The following is a 17082-nucleotide window of genomic DNA, read 5'->3' as shown; positions in this document are numbered from 1 at the left end:
CTTCACATCGTAATACCTTCCAATCAGAGAATTTGCAATACCTATTCTATGGGGGCTACATTAGTGCTGGCAAACTATCCATGGTCCGACTATCGCTTTAACTACTGACGTAAAACATCGGCCACCAAAACAGGTTTTTTGGACTATTATTTAAAAAAAAATAATTTGATTAGAGTTCAATATAAACAAAGACTTACGACAGCGACCAAACGATAGTCGGACTATGGATAGTTTGCGAGCACTAAGCTATAGTAAAATATTTCCACAACTTTCTATAGGAATTATTTCATTTTGAAACGATAATGAGTCTAAAATACCGAAAATCGGACGGTCCGTTCTGTGGGGGTTATTTCAGAACTTGGACCTGCGCTGTCAAAATTTTGAAGTGAGTTTGTAGCCCCAAAATTTAAAATTTTTTTGTATGATAATATGAGTCAAACCTTCAAAATATCGAAATTGGGCAGGAACCGATAGGGTCTCCGACGAATATTTGGATGTGTTACAAACGGAAACAAAGTTAATATATCATTCAGATTTCATGATAAAAACCTTTGTTGTTGTTTTTTTACTGAGTACAAATTTTAATTTATTATTTTTGTTTAATTAAAAATGCCATTTCAATGAAAAAGGTACCATTTTAGTACCTTTTGGAATTTTTCATTTTTTATCCCTAGCTAAACAACGAACCCATAAAAAAATTATATCAAACAAAAAAAAAACAAGTGGAAGTTGCAAATAACATAAGTGAAATCAATCAGTGTTTTTTTGTAATAAATCGACCTTAAATCTACGAAGTTAAAACACATCAAATAACTATGAATTGAAAACTAAATTGAGATTAATTTTATTGTTAAAAGTGGATTAATATTTCTTTATAAACCAAGAACAAAAATAAAACCTGTAAAACTAAAAACATAACAAGTGGTAAACAAGAGAAAAAAACAAATAAAATTAAATTAGAAAAATAGAAACTAAAATTTGAATTACCGACGAACGACATTTGATTTTTATTTATACAGATAATATAAATTTTAAAAGATAGGGTATAGGGGAAGTATCCCGCCAAATGTGTACCATATTTTCACCGGGGGCCATCCCTGTACATTCCCTGACAATTTCAGGAAAATTTATTCAGTACTTTTTTTTTTAACTGAAGTTGAAATGTGAAAAAATTGGGCGTGGTCAAATTTTCTTTCCATAAAAACCTAAGTAAGGTTTCTTGTCTCTATGCTCGAAAGTCCTTTTTAATTCCATTTCAGATATTTTGTTTTGAGGTATTATTCACAATGAAAATTGTCTATTTTACATCTTTACAGCTTAATGCAATACAATAACGATGATATGAAGAGGTAATTAATGCATATATCCTTAGGATCCATCCCACAAAAGAGAGGAAAAGCTAAGTAATGGTTTTTATTTGTACACTTATGCATACAGTTGTCTGATGATATCAAGAGGTAAATGATGGCATATATCCTTAGGATTATCTTCTAAATCATATGTAGAATCCTATATTTGAACCAATCCGTCCAACAAAAAGGGAAAAAAGCTAAGTAATGGTTTTAATTTGTCCAGTTATACAACAGTTGTCTGAAGTAAAGTGTAACCCTATTAGCAAGCGGTTGCAAACGCATCTCCTACATTTACTACCTCTTTATGTGCAATTTTGAATACATGGCAGGGTGAAATTGGAGAAAATCTCATAAGAAGGTATTAAGTCAAATTATATAGTAAAAAATCTAATTTACGGAAAAATTCCCGAAATTTTTCAATAAAAAATGGACCGGGTTCGGCCATGTCAAAAAATCCTTGCAGCTCCCTTTCTGTTGATCCTTTTGACTTCATGTTTTTTCGTTGAAACGGTAGGAAAGGAACATTCCTAGTTTGACTATAATCGTCCGATCGATTTGACATTTTCACCATAGATAGATCTCGATGCCTTGATCACGAAAATATAAAATTTTGCCGGCGGTCATAACCGATTATCCGTTATTTTAATCGAAAGTAAGGGTAAAAAACCGAATAAGAAGAAAGCTTCGGAAAATACCTATTTTGAAATGTAAACGTTTCTTTAAAATTTTAAGTTTTCTTACGTAGACGGCCTTCGGCCGGGGATTTAAGACTTTATCCAATGGACAAGTGCAAATTTCGGCTACGCGGAAAAAAGTTTTTTTAAAATTGTAAGTTTTCTTAAGTAGCTGGCCTTCGGTCTCGGATTTAAGACTTTCTCCTCTGGACAGGTGCAAATTTCCGCTACGCGGACAAAAGTTTCTTTAATTGTTAAGTTTTATTAAGTAGCCAGCCTTTGGCCGGGGATTGAAGACTTCCTCCTATGGACGGGTTCAAATTTAAACTACGCGGAAAACAGTTTCTTTAAAATTGTAAGTTTCCTTCCTTAAAATGTATAACTATCAGAATTTTTAAGCAAAAAATATAGTAAAAATACACTTTTTTCTATAACTCCCAAACCGGGTTTAGCATCTTAACAGAAAATAAATCATTAAACCGGTGTTATTTTAAGCTTTCATTTGATACCCACAACCCGGTTATATATCCGGGTTTTTACCCGTATTTTCGGTTCAAATAATCGGATAACCGGTTATGACCGCCGGTAATTTTTTTATTTTCGTAATCGGGGCATCGAGATCTATCTATGGTAAAAGTTTCAGATTTATCCGACAGTTAAAGCTAAACTAGGAATAAGCCGTAAGAAAATTTCATGAAGCTACCTGATCCTGCTCTCATGTCTATGGCTTTATCTTAACAAAGTTCAAAATGCGAAACAAAATGAAAAAGGCCTGGTCAGACTCATGTGTTCAACGGGGGGTTAAGAATCCAATTTTCTGTTCATAATTCTTGTTTACAATAATAACACTTCGTGTTGTGCTGACGTACTCATAAATGAATCAAAGTGATTTTAAATAGGTCATCATGATGAAGTTTCCCTGGTAATTATATGCCAAAGACATAAAGCTAGAAAGACCATACAAAATGCATGATACAAAAACTGTTTATGAAACAATGTATAGAAATATAACCTGTACAGAAACAGAGCAGGTTTCTGGAAAATTTCAATTAATAGTATCAAAAACTAAATTTATGGGACCTCTTCCAGTGCAATTCCTTGTACATATGATAGTAAATTGTACACGGAGGAAAAAAACGACTCTCTAACATATGCCCCAAACATATTTTGCAGCAAACATATATTTGTTTGCAATCAGTCCCAAACATGACATATGTTTGGGTCCTGCAAACAAATATGTGTTTGGTTGCAAACAAATTATATGTTTTGGGTGCAAACAAATTATATGTTTGGGTGCAAACAAATATTTGGTTGGGTGCTAATAAATACAAACCCAAAAGCAACAAAAAAAAAAAAAATAAAAAAACAAACACATGCACCAGTGTGCGCTTTCTGAGTTCAAGGGAGCGTACATTTCAATGTGAAACATATTGAAATGAATGCTCACTTGCTCTCAGTAAGCGCTCACTAGCTATCTCAATAAAAGAAAAACTGAATGAAATAATATATAAAATGTCGCATTTTTAAAAAGAAAAAAATATATAGAAACATCGTTGAACGCTTCTCCTTAGTTGTGAAGTAAAACACATTTTCCTCAAAGTTGATATCATCAGCGAGAAATCGGAAATATATGTATGAGAAATGTATTGATGTAATTACCAATATTAAATGCGATATCTTCCTCTTCCAACAAAATATTTCATTTGATTCAATTATAAAATGTAATGGGCATTTAATTTACTAAAAACCACAATTTCTTTAGGAAAAGAAAAAACACTGATTTATTCACTCACTTTACCGTCTTTACTCAACGATTGTATTTAGAAAACTGAAGAAAAAAATAACAACATAAATAATACCATTTTTCTTTTCCTCGTCGCTTGATACGTTGGCTAACAACAACAAAGCACGAAACACCCCTCTTCGCTTCTGCGTCTTCTATTCCACCATACACGCAGCTCTTTATTATAAAACTGCATTCCGCAGAACCCTGTTGTTACTCTCTTTGACAAAAATCCTCTCTCCACCCATAAAAAATATGTTCTAACATAAAAAATATGTTGGTACCCAAACAACTAAAATTGAGATATGTTACAAAATGTTGCAAACATATATGTTACTCTAACTAGGATCTAGTGTTAGTCCATTCAAGCACATAAACTTGAATTAGCACTTATAATCCACTTTTTAATTGTTCCTTACTAGCACATAAACTTGAAGGAAACCGTCGACTAATAATTAAAAACAAATGGTTGGTTTTAGTACTAAAAGACGACTGATTTTCTTTATTGATTTTATTCTTTTATAACAATATTTTCTTAACATAAATGATGACATGCATAAAGCATAACTAGGTCAAATATTTTGCATGCAAGAAGTAAATAAATGAAATTGATAAACATTGCAAAAAATCAAGTAAAATATATGTCACATTAACGATAAAATTATTGACTGTTACTTTGGTTAATGACTTACATAAAAATTCTGTATTAGCAATTTGGACAATTAAAATACAAATTGTAAATATGTGACAACTAAAATGCAAATAGTAAATATGTGCATAGCTATATGCGTAAATATGTATGTTTTAACATTCTCCGCCGCGTTGACAGTTTTCAAATAGTAAGTGTAGCTAAAGCGGGTGTATGAATGGATGAATCAGCAGGGACATTTATCCAGTTCAATCAAGTTCTCACCGGCCGCTGGTAGAGCATGTGATATTGGAAGAGGAGCCTTGATAACGTTAATTTCTTCTTTCAATTGTTGAGGAGACAGTAATAGTGGACTTATTTTGTCGTTATGTGTATCGGTAAGCACACTAATGATTTCGGAATCGACTCCCTGTAGGTTTATTGCGGATAATACCAAGTAAGTTGACAAGAGGCCAACAAGCTGTGAGTTGCTTAATTGGGAAGATTCATTAGCAACATCGTTCTTGATTTTCTCAGCCATTTCTGAGATCTCTTGTATTTTTTATTGATTGTTGATCTCATCTTGTTTTATGACATTCATGGTTGAGTCAATTATTGATGTTTGATTTTTTAGTAAACTTGTCATGTGATCGTGCTCGCTTCTTGTTCTGTTGATAGTTTTTGACATTTCTTCTGCATAATCTGCATCGAGGACACCAAAAAGTGAACGCGCAATATTGCCAACTATGTTAAATGGAGATCTTTTAAAGCGTGTGTTGCTAAATATTTCCTCCTCTTGTAGCAGTTCATTTTTTATCTGTTTGAGATTGTTCACGAATATGTTGCACATCTCGTGCTGATGAATTAAGAGACACATTAAATGCAGCGTTTGTAAGCCAGATGACAGCGATTTTATTTCTGATACAAAAGGAGTTAAATCATAATACACTAATATTTTCCATTCAGCCGTATTAAGTTTCACCGTTCCTAATCCTTCAAAATACAGTCCCGGATCGTTCTGAAATTGTGCAACTTGCAAGATGTTGCATAGGACCACAGGCATCAGGAATAACGCTAACAGTACTGATAGTTGTCGGGCTATACGCAATCTTCATTCTTTTTGTCGGAATGGCATCTCTTTCATCTCCATTTTTAATGATTGTTCCGTTGTCGAAATTTCCTCGTTTTGAGCTGAATTGCTGTCTGTTGACACTTCATCTTGACTTTCTGGAAATAGGGGAGCCAGTCTGTGAATGGTCCGCTTGAATATTCCAGACGGCGTTTTACTTCAGCAACTCTTACAGCTCCGTCCTCACCGGTAAACACATTAAAGACTCTTCCTAATGGCCACTTCATAGGAGGTAGATTGTCTTCCTTGATAATGACCACATCTCCTTTTCTAAGATTGTCCATCTTTTTTCACCATTTATTTCGCTGTTGAAGCTCTTGTAAGTACTCTTCTGACCACCTTTTCCATAATTGCTGCTTGATATGAGAAATTAATTTCCAGTGTGATGTACTGGATGTCTTCAACGTATCTGCTCTGCTGTCTACTTGTGAAGTTAAAGCTTCTCGTATTAGAAAATGTCCCGGTGTTAATGCTTCAAGATTATCTGGGGCGTTTGACAATGGCGTGAGTGGACGAGAATTTAAAATAGCTTCGATTTCTACAATAATCGTCTCTAGTTCTTCAAATGTTAGGGTTTCTGTTGAAACACTGCGTACCAAGAGACGTTTTGCAGACTTTACTGCAGCTTCCCACAAACCACCGAAATGAGGAACTCTTGGTGGGATAAACTGAAATTGTATGCCCTTAGCACGGAAAGCTGATATTATTGCTTCTTTCGCTTTGGTAGCATATATGCTTCCAGATAATTCCGCTAAACTATTTTTGGCTCCGAGAAAGTTTGTAGCATTGTCAGAATATATATTCCGCTTTAGAGCACCAATGAATGCTTCAGTGGATAAATCGGATACCAGTTCTAAATGAACCGCTTTTGTTGCAAAGCAGCAGAACACAGGTACATAGGCCTTGGTTGGTCGTTTGCCCCTCACTTTGTAATGAACCCAAAATGGTCCACAATAATCTACTCCAGAGTTTATAAACGGTCGAGCAGGAACTATCCTTTGTTGCTGGCAGATTACACATTACTTGTTGATAAAGTTGCGGTCGCGCTCTAGTACATCGTACGCATTTTTTAACAGTTGATCTTGCTGTTATTTTGCCTTTGATTGGCCAAAATCGCTGCCTTATTCTGTTTAACAGTGCTTGAGGCCCACAGTGTTTGTTCTCTTCATGAGTCATCGTGAATAGCAATTTCACCAAAGGATCGTTATATGGCAATATCAGCGGATGTTTTGGTTGTAGCATGGAATGTTCCAATCTCCCTCCGACGCGAAGGATACCTTAATCATCCAAAAACGGTGATAGGCTGCATAAAGAACTATGTTTGCTTGGTTGCTTTTCAGCTTTCAATTCTTTTATTTCAGCTGCGAATTCGGAAGATTGTATAGCGTGAGTAATTAAGCGGAGAGATTGATCAAAGTCTTTGGAATTAAGTGCTATGTTTTCAGGCCGGTCCGTTCTTTGTATTCGTGAGTTTATTCAAAATCCAAGCACGTATGCAACAATTCTTTGCGATTTCCTGAAGGAATTTTTATGTTCGATTCCATATATGAAATGGATGTCAGCAGTTACTATTGCTGTAGTAGCTGCTCCTTTTAACTCCATATTATTGGATATATCATTTTGAGAAGAGAGTTTATCCGTCCAGATTTCCTCTTTTCCATGAAGAAAAAATGGTCCATGGAACCATAATCGACATTTAGACATGTCTGCTGGTTGAAGTCCTCGCGATAAAATGTCGGCAGAATTCTCTTTTGATGGTACATATTTCCATTGTTCTGGCAATGTTAATGTTTGGATAATTGATACCCTATTAGCCACAAAAGTTTTATATAATGTTGACTGTGACTATATCCAGGCCAGTACAATTTCAGAATCGGTCCATAGAAATATAGGGTGTTCTTGAAGCCTCAAATCAATCTTCACATTGTTAGCTAGCTGAGCTGCTACTACTGCGGCACATAATTCCAGTCGAGGCAATGTTTGTTGTTTCAAAGGAGCCACCCTGGATTTATCACAGATCAGACGCACAGCTAAGCGCCCATCCTTTGTAAAAAAATTGGATGTATACAGCTGCGCCAAAAGCTCTTTCAGATGCATCGGCGAACACATGCAATTGTGTTTTTGTCGGAATTTCCCCACAAAATATATGTCGTGGTATTTTGAAGTTGTTGAGACCTTCCAATTCACTTCGAAATGTCTTCCAAGTAGCACAAAGTTTTTCAGCCTATAGCTCATCCCAATCTAATGTAAGCTGCCACAGCTGCTAAATAAATATCTTTGCATTCGCAAACACGGAGCCACTAGACCAAGAGGATCGAAGAGTTTCGCCAGTTCAGACGTAACTGAGCGCTTTGAGATTACTTGACGATGATCGATATTTGTCTTCACGCAAAATTGATCTGCTTGAGACATCCAATATAATCCCAATGTTTTTATCGTCTTGCTTACATTTTCATCCAAATCCAAGTTGACTTCTCGATCACTATGTGGTGTATCTTTCAGCAATCTTGGCGAATTTGAAGACCATTTTCTCCTTTTGAGTTTCAAGCGCTGTACTTAAGCTATCGGCACCACTGGATAACGATGCATGTTGTCGTCTGCAATTTTCTGCAAACATTTTGTAGCAAGATACGGTGCCATATGTGGCAGTATTGAGCTTGTAATAGCTAACTGGATGAGATGTATCTTCTCTCCAAATAATCCGATGATATTTTTGATCGTCAGGATGTAGTAGTATTTGCCTATACATATTTTCAATGTCTGTGGTAAAGACAAATTTTGGCAATCGAAAACGCAGCAAGATAGAAAAAGTTCAATTTGCACAGTTGGCCCAGTGTACATCAAATCATTTAACGAATAACCGGATGCACCAAGTACGACCCTTAGTTTTGTTGTGGTACTATCCGGTTTAAGAACACAGTGATGCGGGATAAAATATTTTGGGTTTGATACTGTACCCAGGTCAATATTTTGCATGAGTCCCAATTGCTCGTATTCTTGCATAAATTTGATGTATTGAATTCGGATGACTTCCTTCTGCAAAAGTCGGCATTCCAGGCTCATAAATCGGTATACGCCTTTGCATGAGTGACGTAGGGGATGGAAGATACCAAGGAACGGTCCTGACCGGTTTTAACATGGCAAAGCCCAGGATTTATCTTGGTCCCTCTTTCATCTCAAGTGGACACTGACCTCCCCGTGGTGTCACCTGGGGAACTTCCTTTAACACCCGTTAAAGGTAGTGAGCTAACATGTGCCGCGCGTTCACCCATAAGAACGTTAAAAACATGGGTTTGGGCGTCGGGTTAGTAACCCTCCCCTAGAAAAAACAGCCTACTATGAAAAAACGAAAGAAAAGAAAAACAAACCCCTCTAAAGTTGACGAACCCCGCAAACGTTTTAAGGACCATGATCTGCGAATCTGCACCTGGAATGTTCGCACTCTTTATAGAGAAGGTGCAGTCTTCGCATTGGCAGACGTACTTGGAAAGTACAAAGCCGATATTACTGCCATACAGGAAATACGATGGACTGGGAAAGATGTCACAACAACACCTAAAGGTGACGCACTGTATTATAGCTGCCATGACACAAAGCATGAGTTTGGTTGCGGTTTTGTAGTTGGTCGGAGGTTAAAACATCTGGTCTCCAGCTTCACCCCAGTGAATGAAAGACTTGCTACAATTCGATTTAAAGCAAAATTCTTCAACATCAGCTTTATCTGCGCTCATGCCCCAACCGAAGACAAGGACGAACAGACCAAAGATATATTCTACGAGAGCTTAGAAGAAACATATGACCGTTGTCCTGCCCATGACATTAAAATTGTTTTAGGCGATTTTAATGCCAAAATTGGAAAGGAGAATATCTTTGGACAAACAGTTGGGAAATTCAGTCTACATAGTGAAACATCAGACAATGGAATGAGGCTGATAGACTTCGCAGCGGCAAAAAACATGGTAGTTAGCAGTACCAGATTTAAGCATCTCGATATTCATAAGGGCACTTGGCTGTCTCCAGACCAAAGAACAATAAATCAAATTGATCACGTTGTGATAGATGGAAGACATTCATCGAGCGTGTTGGATGTACGATCGTTCCGAGGAGCAAACATAGATTCGGACCATTACCTCGTTGCAGCAAAGGTACGTACCCGTCTAAACGTTGCAAATAAAGCACGAACAGACACAACACGAAAGTTGGACATCGCCAAGCTGCAAACACAACAGATAGCCACAGCATATTCCACTCAACTGACCCAATTGCTTAATGATAGCGCTTCTCGTCCCGATAACATATCAGCACAATGGCAAAATATTGCCCACTCCATGCAAACAGCCGCAAAATCAGTACTTGGATACCAGAGACCTCCACCAAAGAATCCGTGGTATGACCAGGAGTGCCGTGCTGCTACCGAAGAAAAAAATGCGGCATATAGGGCTACTTTACAATCAGTAGCAACGCGTAGCGCACGAGAGAGGTATCGGGAGAAAAGGAGAGAGGAGAAACGTCTTTTCCGCAGGAAAAAGAGAGAAATGGAAAAGAGGGAGTGTGAACAAATGGAGATGTACAGGAGACAGAACGAAGTCCGAAAATTCTACCAAAGAGTGAAGCATCAAACTGATGGCTTTGGTACAGGAATATCCTCCTGTAGAGATCAACAAGGTAATTTGGTAACTGATACAGATAGTGTGCTCAGGATATGGAAAGAACATTTTTCCAAACTGTTGGTATCCGATAGCAGTGAAGACGGCGAAGATACCACAGATCCAATCCCAGATGATGGTATTGAATGTATACCGCCCAGCCAAGATGAGGTAAGGACAGCAATAAACCGGCTGAAGAATAATAAGGCGGCAGGAGCAGATGGCCTACCAGCCGAGCTGTTCAAAACCGGAGGCGACACGCTGATAAGGTGTATGCATCAGCTAGTTAGCACCATCTGGCAGGAAGAACGCGTACCCGACGATTGGAACGTGAGCATCCTATGTCCAGTCCACAAGAAGGGTGATAAGACTGTGTGCTCCAATTATAGGGGCATAAGTCTGCTCCCTATTGCATATAAGATAGTATCTGGCATATTGTGTGAGAGACTAAAGCCTATGGTCAATGAAATTATTGGACCCTATCAGTGCGGCTTTAGACCTGGCAAATCCACCATTGACCAGATATTTACCTTGAGACAAATCCTGGAAAAGACCCAAGAAATGCAGATCGACACCTTCCATCTTTTCGTCGATTATAAAGCAGCATTCGACAGCCCTATACGTTCAAAGGTGTTCCAAGCCATGTCTGATTTTGGTATTCCTGCAAAGCTCATTCGACTTTGTAGAATGACATTAACTGAGACGAGATCCTCAGTTAAAATTGGAAAGAACCTCTCCGAAGAGTTTACTACCAAAAGAGGTTTCAGACAAGGAGACGGCCTGTCGTGTGATCTATTCAACATTCTGCTGGAAAAGGTCATACGAGACGCGAAGGTCAAAAGAAATGGAACGATATACACGAACAGCCACATGTTACTGGCTTATGCCGACGACATTGACATCATGGGTCGATCGGTAAAGGAAGTAACTGACACCTTTGCAAAAGTCGAAAGAGAATCTGCTAAAGTTGGTCTGGCAGTAAACGGCGTAAAAACCAAGTTGATGGTATCGACGCGTAATATGTCCATAAACACCGCACCATCTGTGAATGTTGGTACCTATAATTTTGAGGTAGTAAAGGACTTCGTCTACCTCGGCACCGCCATAAACACAACAAATAACATCAGTTGTGAAATACGAAGAAGAATAGTGTTGGCTAACAGATGCTACTTTGGGCTGAGTAAGCAGTTTAGGAATAAAGCCACCTCTCGTCAAACAAAAATAACACTGTACAAAACACTGATACTACCCGTGCTAATGTATGGTTCCGAAGCATGGGTAATTGCTCAAACAGATAAGGCAGTGCTTTGTGTGTTTGAGAGAAAAATTCTTCGAAAGATCTACGGGCCAATCTGTGTTGACGGCGAATATCGGCGTCGTATGAACATCGAGCTGTATCAACTATACAATGACATCAATATAGTTGAACGAATCGAGATACAACGATTGCGATGGCTAGGCCATGTTATAAGAATGAGTGATGATGAACCCGCTAAAAAGGCGTATAAATACGGGCCGCATGGAGGTTCTCGCAGATCTGGAAGGCCAAAGCTTCGTTGGAGCGAACAAGTGAAACGAGATATCACAAAGCTACATATCCCAAATTGGGAAAATACAGCAGCAAACAGAGAGGATTGGAGATTTTTTCTTAGTTCGGCTTATGGAACAAATGTTCTGTAAAAGGCCAGCTAAATAAAAAAAAAATAAATAGCCTTTGCATGAGATTTTCCCAATGCTGCAAGAGATTCTCGAAAACGAAGCCTAACAATGAAATTTCATTTATTCAACAATTGTAATATAAAAAAGCCAACATGGCCAATAACTAATATTATCTTACTACAATATCCAAACATTCAAGAAGTTAGATGTTAAGAATTAAAATAAAAAAAAAATATATATATATATATATATATATATATATACATAAATAAAAATATATACATAAGTACTATGCATACTATGATTAATGACTATCAAAAGAATTCATGGAAATACAATCACACAGGTTCTCTTTTTCACTTGATTCTACTTCCTCGTGTTTCTATATTTTTTTAATTGCTTGTTCTAGTGATGTTTCACTATCAAAAATTGCACATGTCCGTGACGTCTGTTGAGGTTTGTTCGATTAAGCCGCCAACAATCCAGCCAAGCGCAGTATTTTGTAGTATGGGTTGATTGCCATTGAGTTTTATTGTGCCTGGTTGCATTAGGCTAAAGTAGAACTCTGCTCCAAGAAGAATATCAATTTTTCCTTGCGTGTTGAAATTGGGATCTGCTAATATAATATTCTTTGGAATTTGGTGGTATAATTGTTGGCAAAACAAACGCATCCAAATCAGTTGAAAATTCATAATTATTAGACAACATTTGCACATTTACGCGATGATTAACATTCCTTTGAATCTTTCCAACTTCGTCAATGGACAAAGAAGCATCCCTGGTTTTAAGTGATAACTTTTTTATCAGCCTTTCAGTCACAATGTTCACTTGGGAACCCGAGTCGAGTACATGTTTTCGCTACATGATCGCATTTGAAGCAGTTTGTACACATTTTACGTTGTTGTACCCATTTGAGTCTCTCAGATTCCCTCATTGCCAAAAATTGTTTGCAACGATAAATGGGATGGTGGCCGGTTTTGCATAAGTTGCATTTGCTGTTATCCTCCACTGATGCTATATACGAAACAGTTTTGTTTGAACATTTTTGAGTAGTTGCCACTTTCCCGATCGATTCCTTCGACTCAAATTGCAATTCCAAAAATGCAAATAGTTCTTTCATTGTAGGAACCTCCTTCGGCTTCGTTAACGACTGCGTGAATCGTATGTACAGCGTATGATCCAATTTCTTCGTGATCAATTGGATTAATAGAGCATCCCACGACGAAGTGTCGATATGCAAGTTGTTCAGGGCTAGCATGCATTCTCTTGTAGTGTCATGCAGAGCCTTGATTGAAGCGGGAGATGAGGTTCCTGTTGGCTGGTTGACAATCCGTTCTACCAATGTTGAAACAAGAATCCGTTTATTGTTGTTACGTTCTTGAAACAACATCCATGCCGTTTTGTAGTTATCCTCTGTCAAGGATACAGGTTCATCAACCTGGGTGATGCCTGGCTTTCTGAACCAGTTTCTGGCGATTTTGCTTTTGCTGTTTGACCTGGCTTGATCTTGACAGACTTCAGCTTTTCCAATTCCGCCTCGATATAGTCCATTGTTGAACTAAACTTTTCTCCAACGGTCTTGTGTAGGTTCTTAGCTATTTATGGATCATCCTCTGGCAAAGACGGATCATTGCGGATCTGGTTTTCCGCCTTTTCAAACGTCTGCCAGAGCACCACTAGTTCATTACACTTGCCTATGTAGAACTCTTCCGTTCTTCTTTCAAGCGGAGCCTTCTTAATTGTCGACATGAATTTGTCGAAATTATAGCCCCTTACTTCCTGCAGAGCTATGAGTTCTTGCACAGTTGCCATTGATATTTTTTCCAAAACACTTGTGGGGTTGTTGCTGGAATTATATGTTTCAAGAATTCTCGAAACCACTTGTGGGGTTGTTGGAATCTTCACCACTAGAAAGGTGAACAACTGTCTTTTTTAAATAAATCCCAGGAAGCGTGTGGTGTCGCGTCTGGTTACTTTTCCGATGATTAATAAGGTACGCTTCTGCTTGCTTTAAAATGCCCAGGATGCGTGTTGCTAGCACTATGGGTGCGGATATATGCGTTGTATCCGAGGTTGCGTGTAGACTCAGAAAAGATATGCGTTGTATCCGAGGTTGCGTGTAGAATCAGGAAGGATATGCGAACGCTAGGACTGGAATTGAATATACGCGACACGTTATATAAACCGAAACTATTACTCTAACTAGGATCTAGTGTTAGCCCATTCAAGCACATAAACATGAATTGGCACTTATAATCCACTTTTTAATTGTTCCTTATAAGCACATAATCTTGAAGGAAGGTCACCTGATAATTAAGAACAAAAGGTTGGTTGTGGTACTAAAAGACGACTGATTTTCTTTATTGATTTCATTCTTGTATAACAATATTTTCTTAACATAAATGATGACATACACAAAGTATAACTAGGTCAAATATTATGCATACAAGAAGTAAAGAAATGAAATTGATAAACATTGCAAAAAGCCAGTAAACTTAAATAAAATATATGTCACATTAACGATAAAATTATTGACTGTTACTTTGGTTAATGCCTTATATAAAAATGCTGTATTAGCAATTCGGGCAATTAAAATACAAATTGTAAATATGTGACAACTAAAATGCAAATAGTAAATATGTGCATAGCTATATGCGTAAATATGTATGTTTTAACAATATATTTGTTTGGACACAAACAAATTATGTTTGGATCCAAACATATATTTGTTCGCAAGGAGTCCCAAACAAATAATTGTTTGGATCCAAACATATTTCTAACACATATTTTTCTGCGTGTATATACGCAATTTAGTATAAAATGTCAGCTCTGTTGCATATAACATCACGTTGTGTATCCTAATTGCCTAATATGCTGTTTATATTAGAGCATTTTGCGGGGTTAACCTTCATTATCATGATTTGTGGGTGCCACCGTGGTGCAATGGTATGCACACCCGCCTTGCACGCTGAAGGTCGTGGGTTCGATTCCCCGGCCAGTCAACATCAAACACTTTTCAACGGTGGCAAAATACCCCTCAGTAATGTTGGCGACATTTTCTGAGTATTCCAGCCTTGTACAACTTCTCTATAAAGTGGTGTCGTAAGACACGCCGTTCGGACTCGGCGATAAACAGTAGGTCCCATATCATTGAGCTAATATGAATCGGGGTGCACTTATTGATATGAGAGAAGTCTCCCCTGTCCCGCCTGGGATGTTTGTGGAACAATTATTATTATTATTATATCATGATTTGTTTGTCTAATCTCATCAAATTTATGAAGATTTACCACACAAATTTAAATCTTTTCATGACCGGGTTTGTTTAAGATCCTGCACGAAATCTGGATACTAATACAATCCAACACTGTTTTTGTACTAAAAAATTCAACTCATTTCCCATGGTACGAAAAGTTGCAATCGTTTTCTTGTTTACATTTTGTCATTGTCAAAAACACGCAGCAACACAAATAAAAACATAAAAAGAATATTAAGATGAATTCGCAGAGGTAAGTAAATTAATATTTATTTGAATACCAAAATTAAATAGCACTCATATTTCCTTACAGAAAAAGTTTGCAACAAGATTGTTCATACATCAGAAAACTTAAAAGCTTGCACAACAAACGACAGAAACAGGAATAGCCCGTATCCAATAGTACTACAGCAGCATTAAATGGCATATTCGTGCGACCGAACAGCCACAGTAGCTCTTAACATATCGAACCGTGCAAAGCTGTTCGAAGATATGGAGAGGACTACCCTCCAACAATGTTAGAAACGTTGGATAATCAACTATATGTGTGGACGCAAGTCGTGTGTGGAATTTAGAAACAAGAAGTCCAAAACGCGTAGAGCGAAACAGGAAGTTCCCCAAGACGGGGTCTTATCTCCGTATACTTCTACTTTCTAAAATTCCACACCCTTTAGGCGCCATAGAAATCTTAATGAATGCGGATAGCTTAAATAAGGCTCCCCCTGAATAAGGCTCCGAACACTAACTGTCCATGTTATTGGGTGTGCATTCCAAAGCATATTAAAGTCGTTATCGCAGAGAGGCTTCCCCACTCCGGCACCTTCATGATCTAGAGAGAGAGGTCCAAAGGTATAAACGAGAAACTCTAGACCAACGATCCTATCAAGCAGGCTTCACACTGATTCAGTGGCGCACGCAGTATAGAGATACGAAGTGAATGCCGTAACCCAGTTAAGGTCCAGACGATTCGTATTAGCCCCGAATTTATGCCACGATACTTGCTGGGTTGCTGAATTTTTCACTCTGGATACAGAGGAACCAGATCCTGATATGTCCCGGTCCACACTATAGTCATTGCATTGAAAAATTTCATGAAATTATTCGTCCCTACATCGAGTTCCATTGTATAGTAATATAAGGAAATAAGTAGGGAACTCGATCTAAGAAAGCCTAATTTCTTAAAATTATTTCATTGAAATCGCTCTAGTATGGACAGGGACTAATGAAATAATATACGAACATATTTGCGTAGCTACAACAGCACAACTGCAAATTTCAATTTTGACCTGAAAAATAAAAAAAATAAGAAACGAGGAGGTCTAAAACAAAAATTTTAAATTTTATTATGAATAAATTCACCTAAAATCTTTAGACAACTTTGTTCGTTTTTAAATTACAATTCGAATCACACACACATAAAATCGCACAATCCTACAACAATTATTAACAAATGGTTTGGGGGTAAGGACACAATTAGCAGAGAAATGACATTTTCAAAAAATTACATATCGTACAATACGATTAAAATCAGTCTTTGAATGGTCCCATCAAAATTTACAATATGCTCACATAATAGCTGGATAATTGGGACTTGGAATACCATGAAATTATTTTCGGGGTACATAATAAGAGCTATAACACCTGATTCAATATCACCATCCAGACATTTGATTCCTGTAAGAAACTATTACATATGATCATTGTAAATTGTTATTAAGGCGATACGTATTATTATTAGGCATTAGTATTTTTTTACCTGGATTAATTGCGTTATAATATATCTAAGGCATCTCATATTACTTCTATTGCCAAGTCTCTTGGTGTTTAAAAACTTACCGTAATGGGAGATCGATTTGGATAGCGAGTAATGTAACGCTATCAACCCACTTGGACCCATTCCAAGTTCACTGTTCCAACCAATTACTGCTGTTATATCCACAACAAAAATATCTAAA

General features: G+C 37.4%; 2 protein-coding genes across 5 annotated transcripts in view; one reads left to right on the top strand and one right to left on the bottom strand.

Moving 5' to 3' along the window:
• The first annotated feature begins 714 nt into the window (after positions 1-714).
• Positions 715-17082, top strand: part of Snap25 (Synaptosomal-associated protein 25kDa) — a 762009-nt gene continuing 745641 nt past the window's right edge. The window contains exon 1 of the mRNA XM_073992812.1: positions 715-722. The gene's annotated coding sequence lies outside the window, so the exon portion shown is untranslated. The remainder of the gene's footprint in view (positions 723-17082) is intronic.
• The window catches only part of LOC141406761 (ATP-dependent DNA helicase Q4-like), a 92070-nt gene continuing 91436 nt past the window's right edge, over positions 16449-17082 (bottom strand). For 3 of the 4 annotated variants that reach the window (XR_012413504.1, XM_073992770.1, XM_073992779.1), the window contains 2 exons: positions 16964-17077; positions 16449-16811 (listed from right to left, as the gene is read on the bottom strand). Coding sequence is in view for 3 of the 4 variants with exons in the window: in XM_073992770.1 (XP_073848871.1) it covers positions 16780-16811; positions 16964-17077 (146 nt within the window). In the remaining variant the exon portion in view is untranslated. Of the gene's footprint in view, positions 16812-16883; positions 17078-17082 lie in introns of all 4 variants that reach the window. The other variant, XM_073992765.1, reaches the window with a different exon arrangement.

This window comes from Musca autumnalis, unplaced genomic scaffold (genome assembly GCF_047663935.1).
Source record: "Musca autumnalis isolate F117 unplaced genomic scaffold, ASM4766393v1 scaffold_1, whole genome shotgun sequence".
NCBI classification, from domain to species: Eukaryota; Metazoa; Arthropoda; class Insecta; order Diptera; family Muscidae; genus Musca; species Musca autumnalis.
Note: the sequence above shows the minus strand (reverse complement) of the source record. Positions and strands in the feature narration are given on the sequence as shown.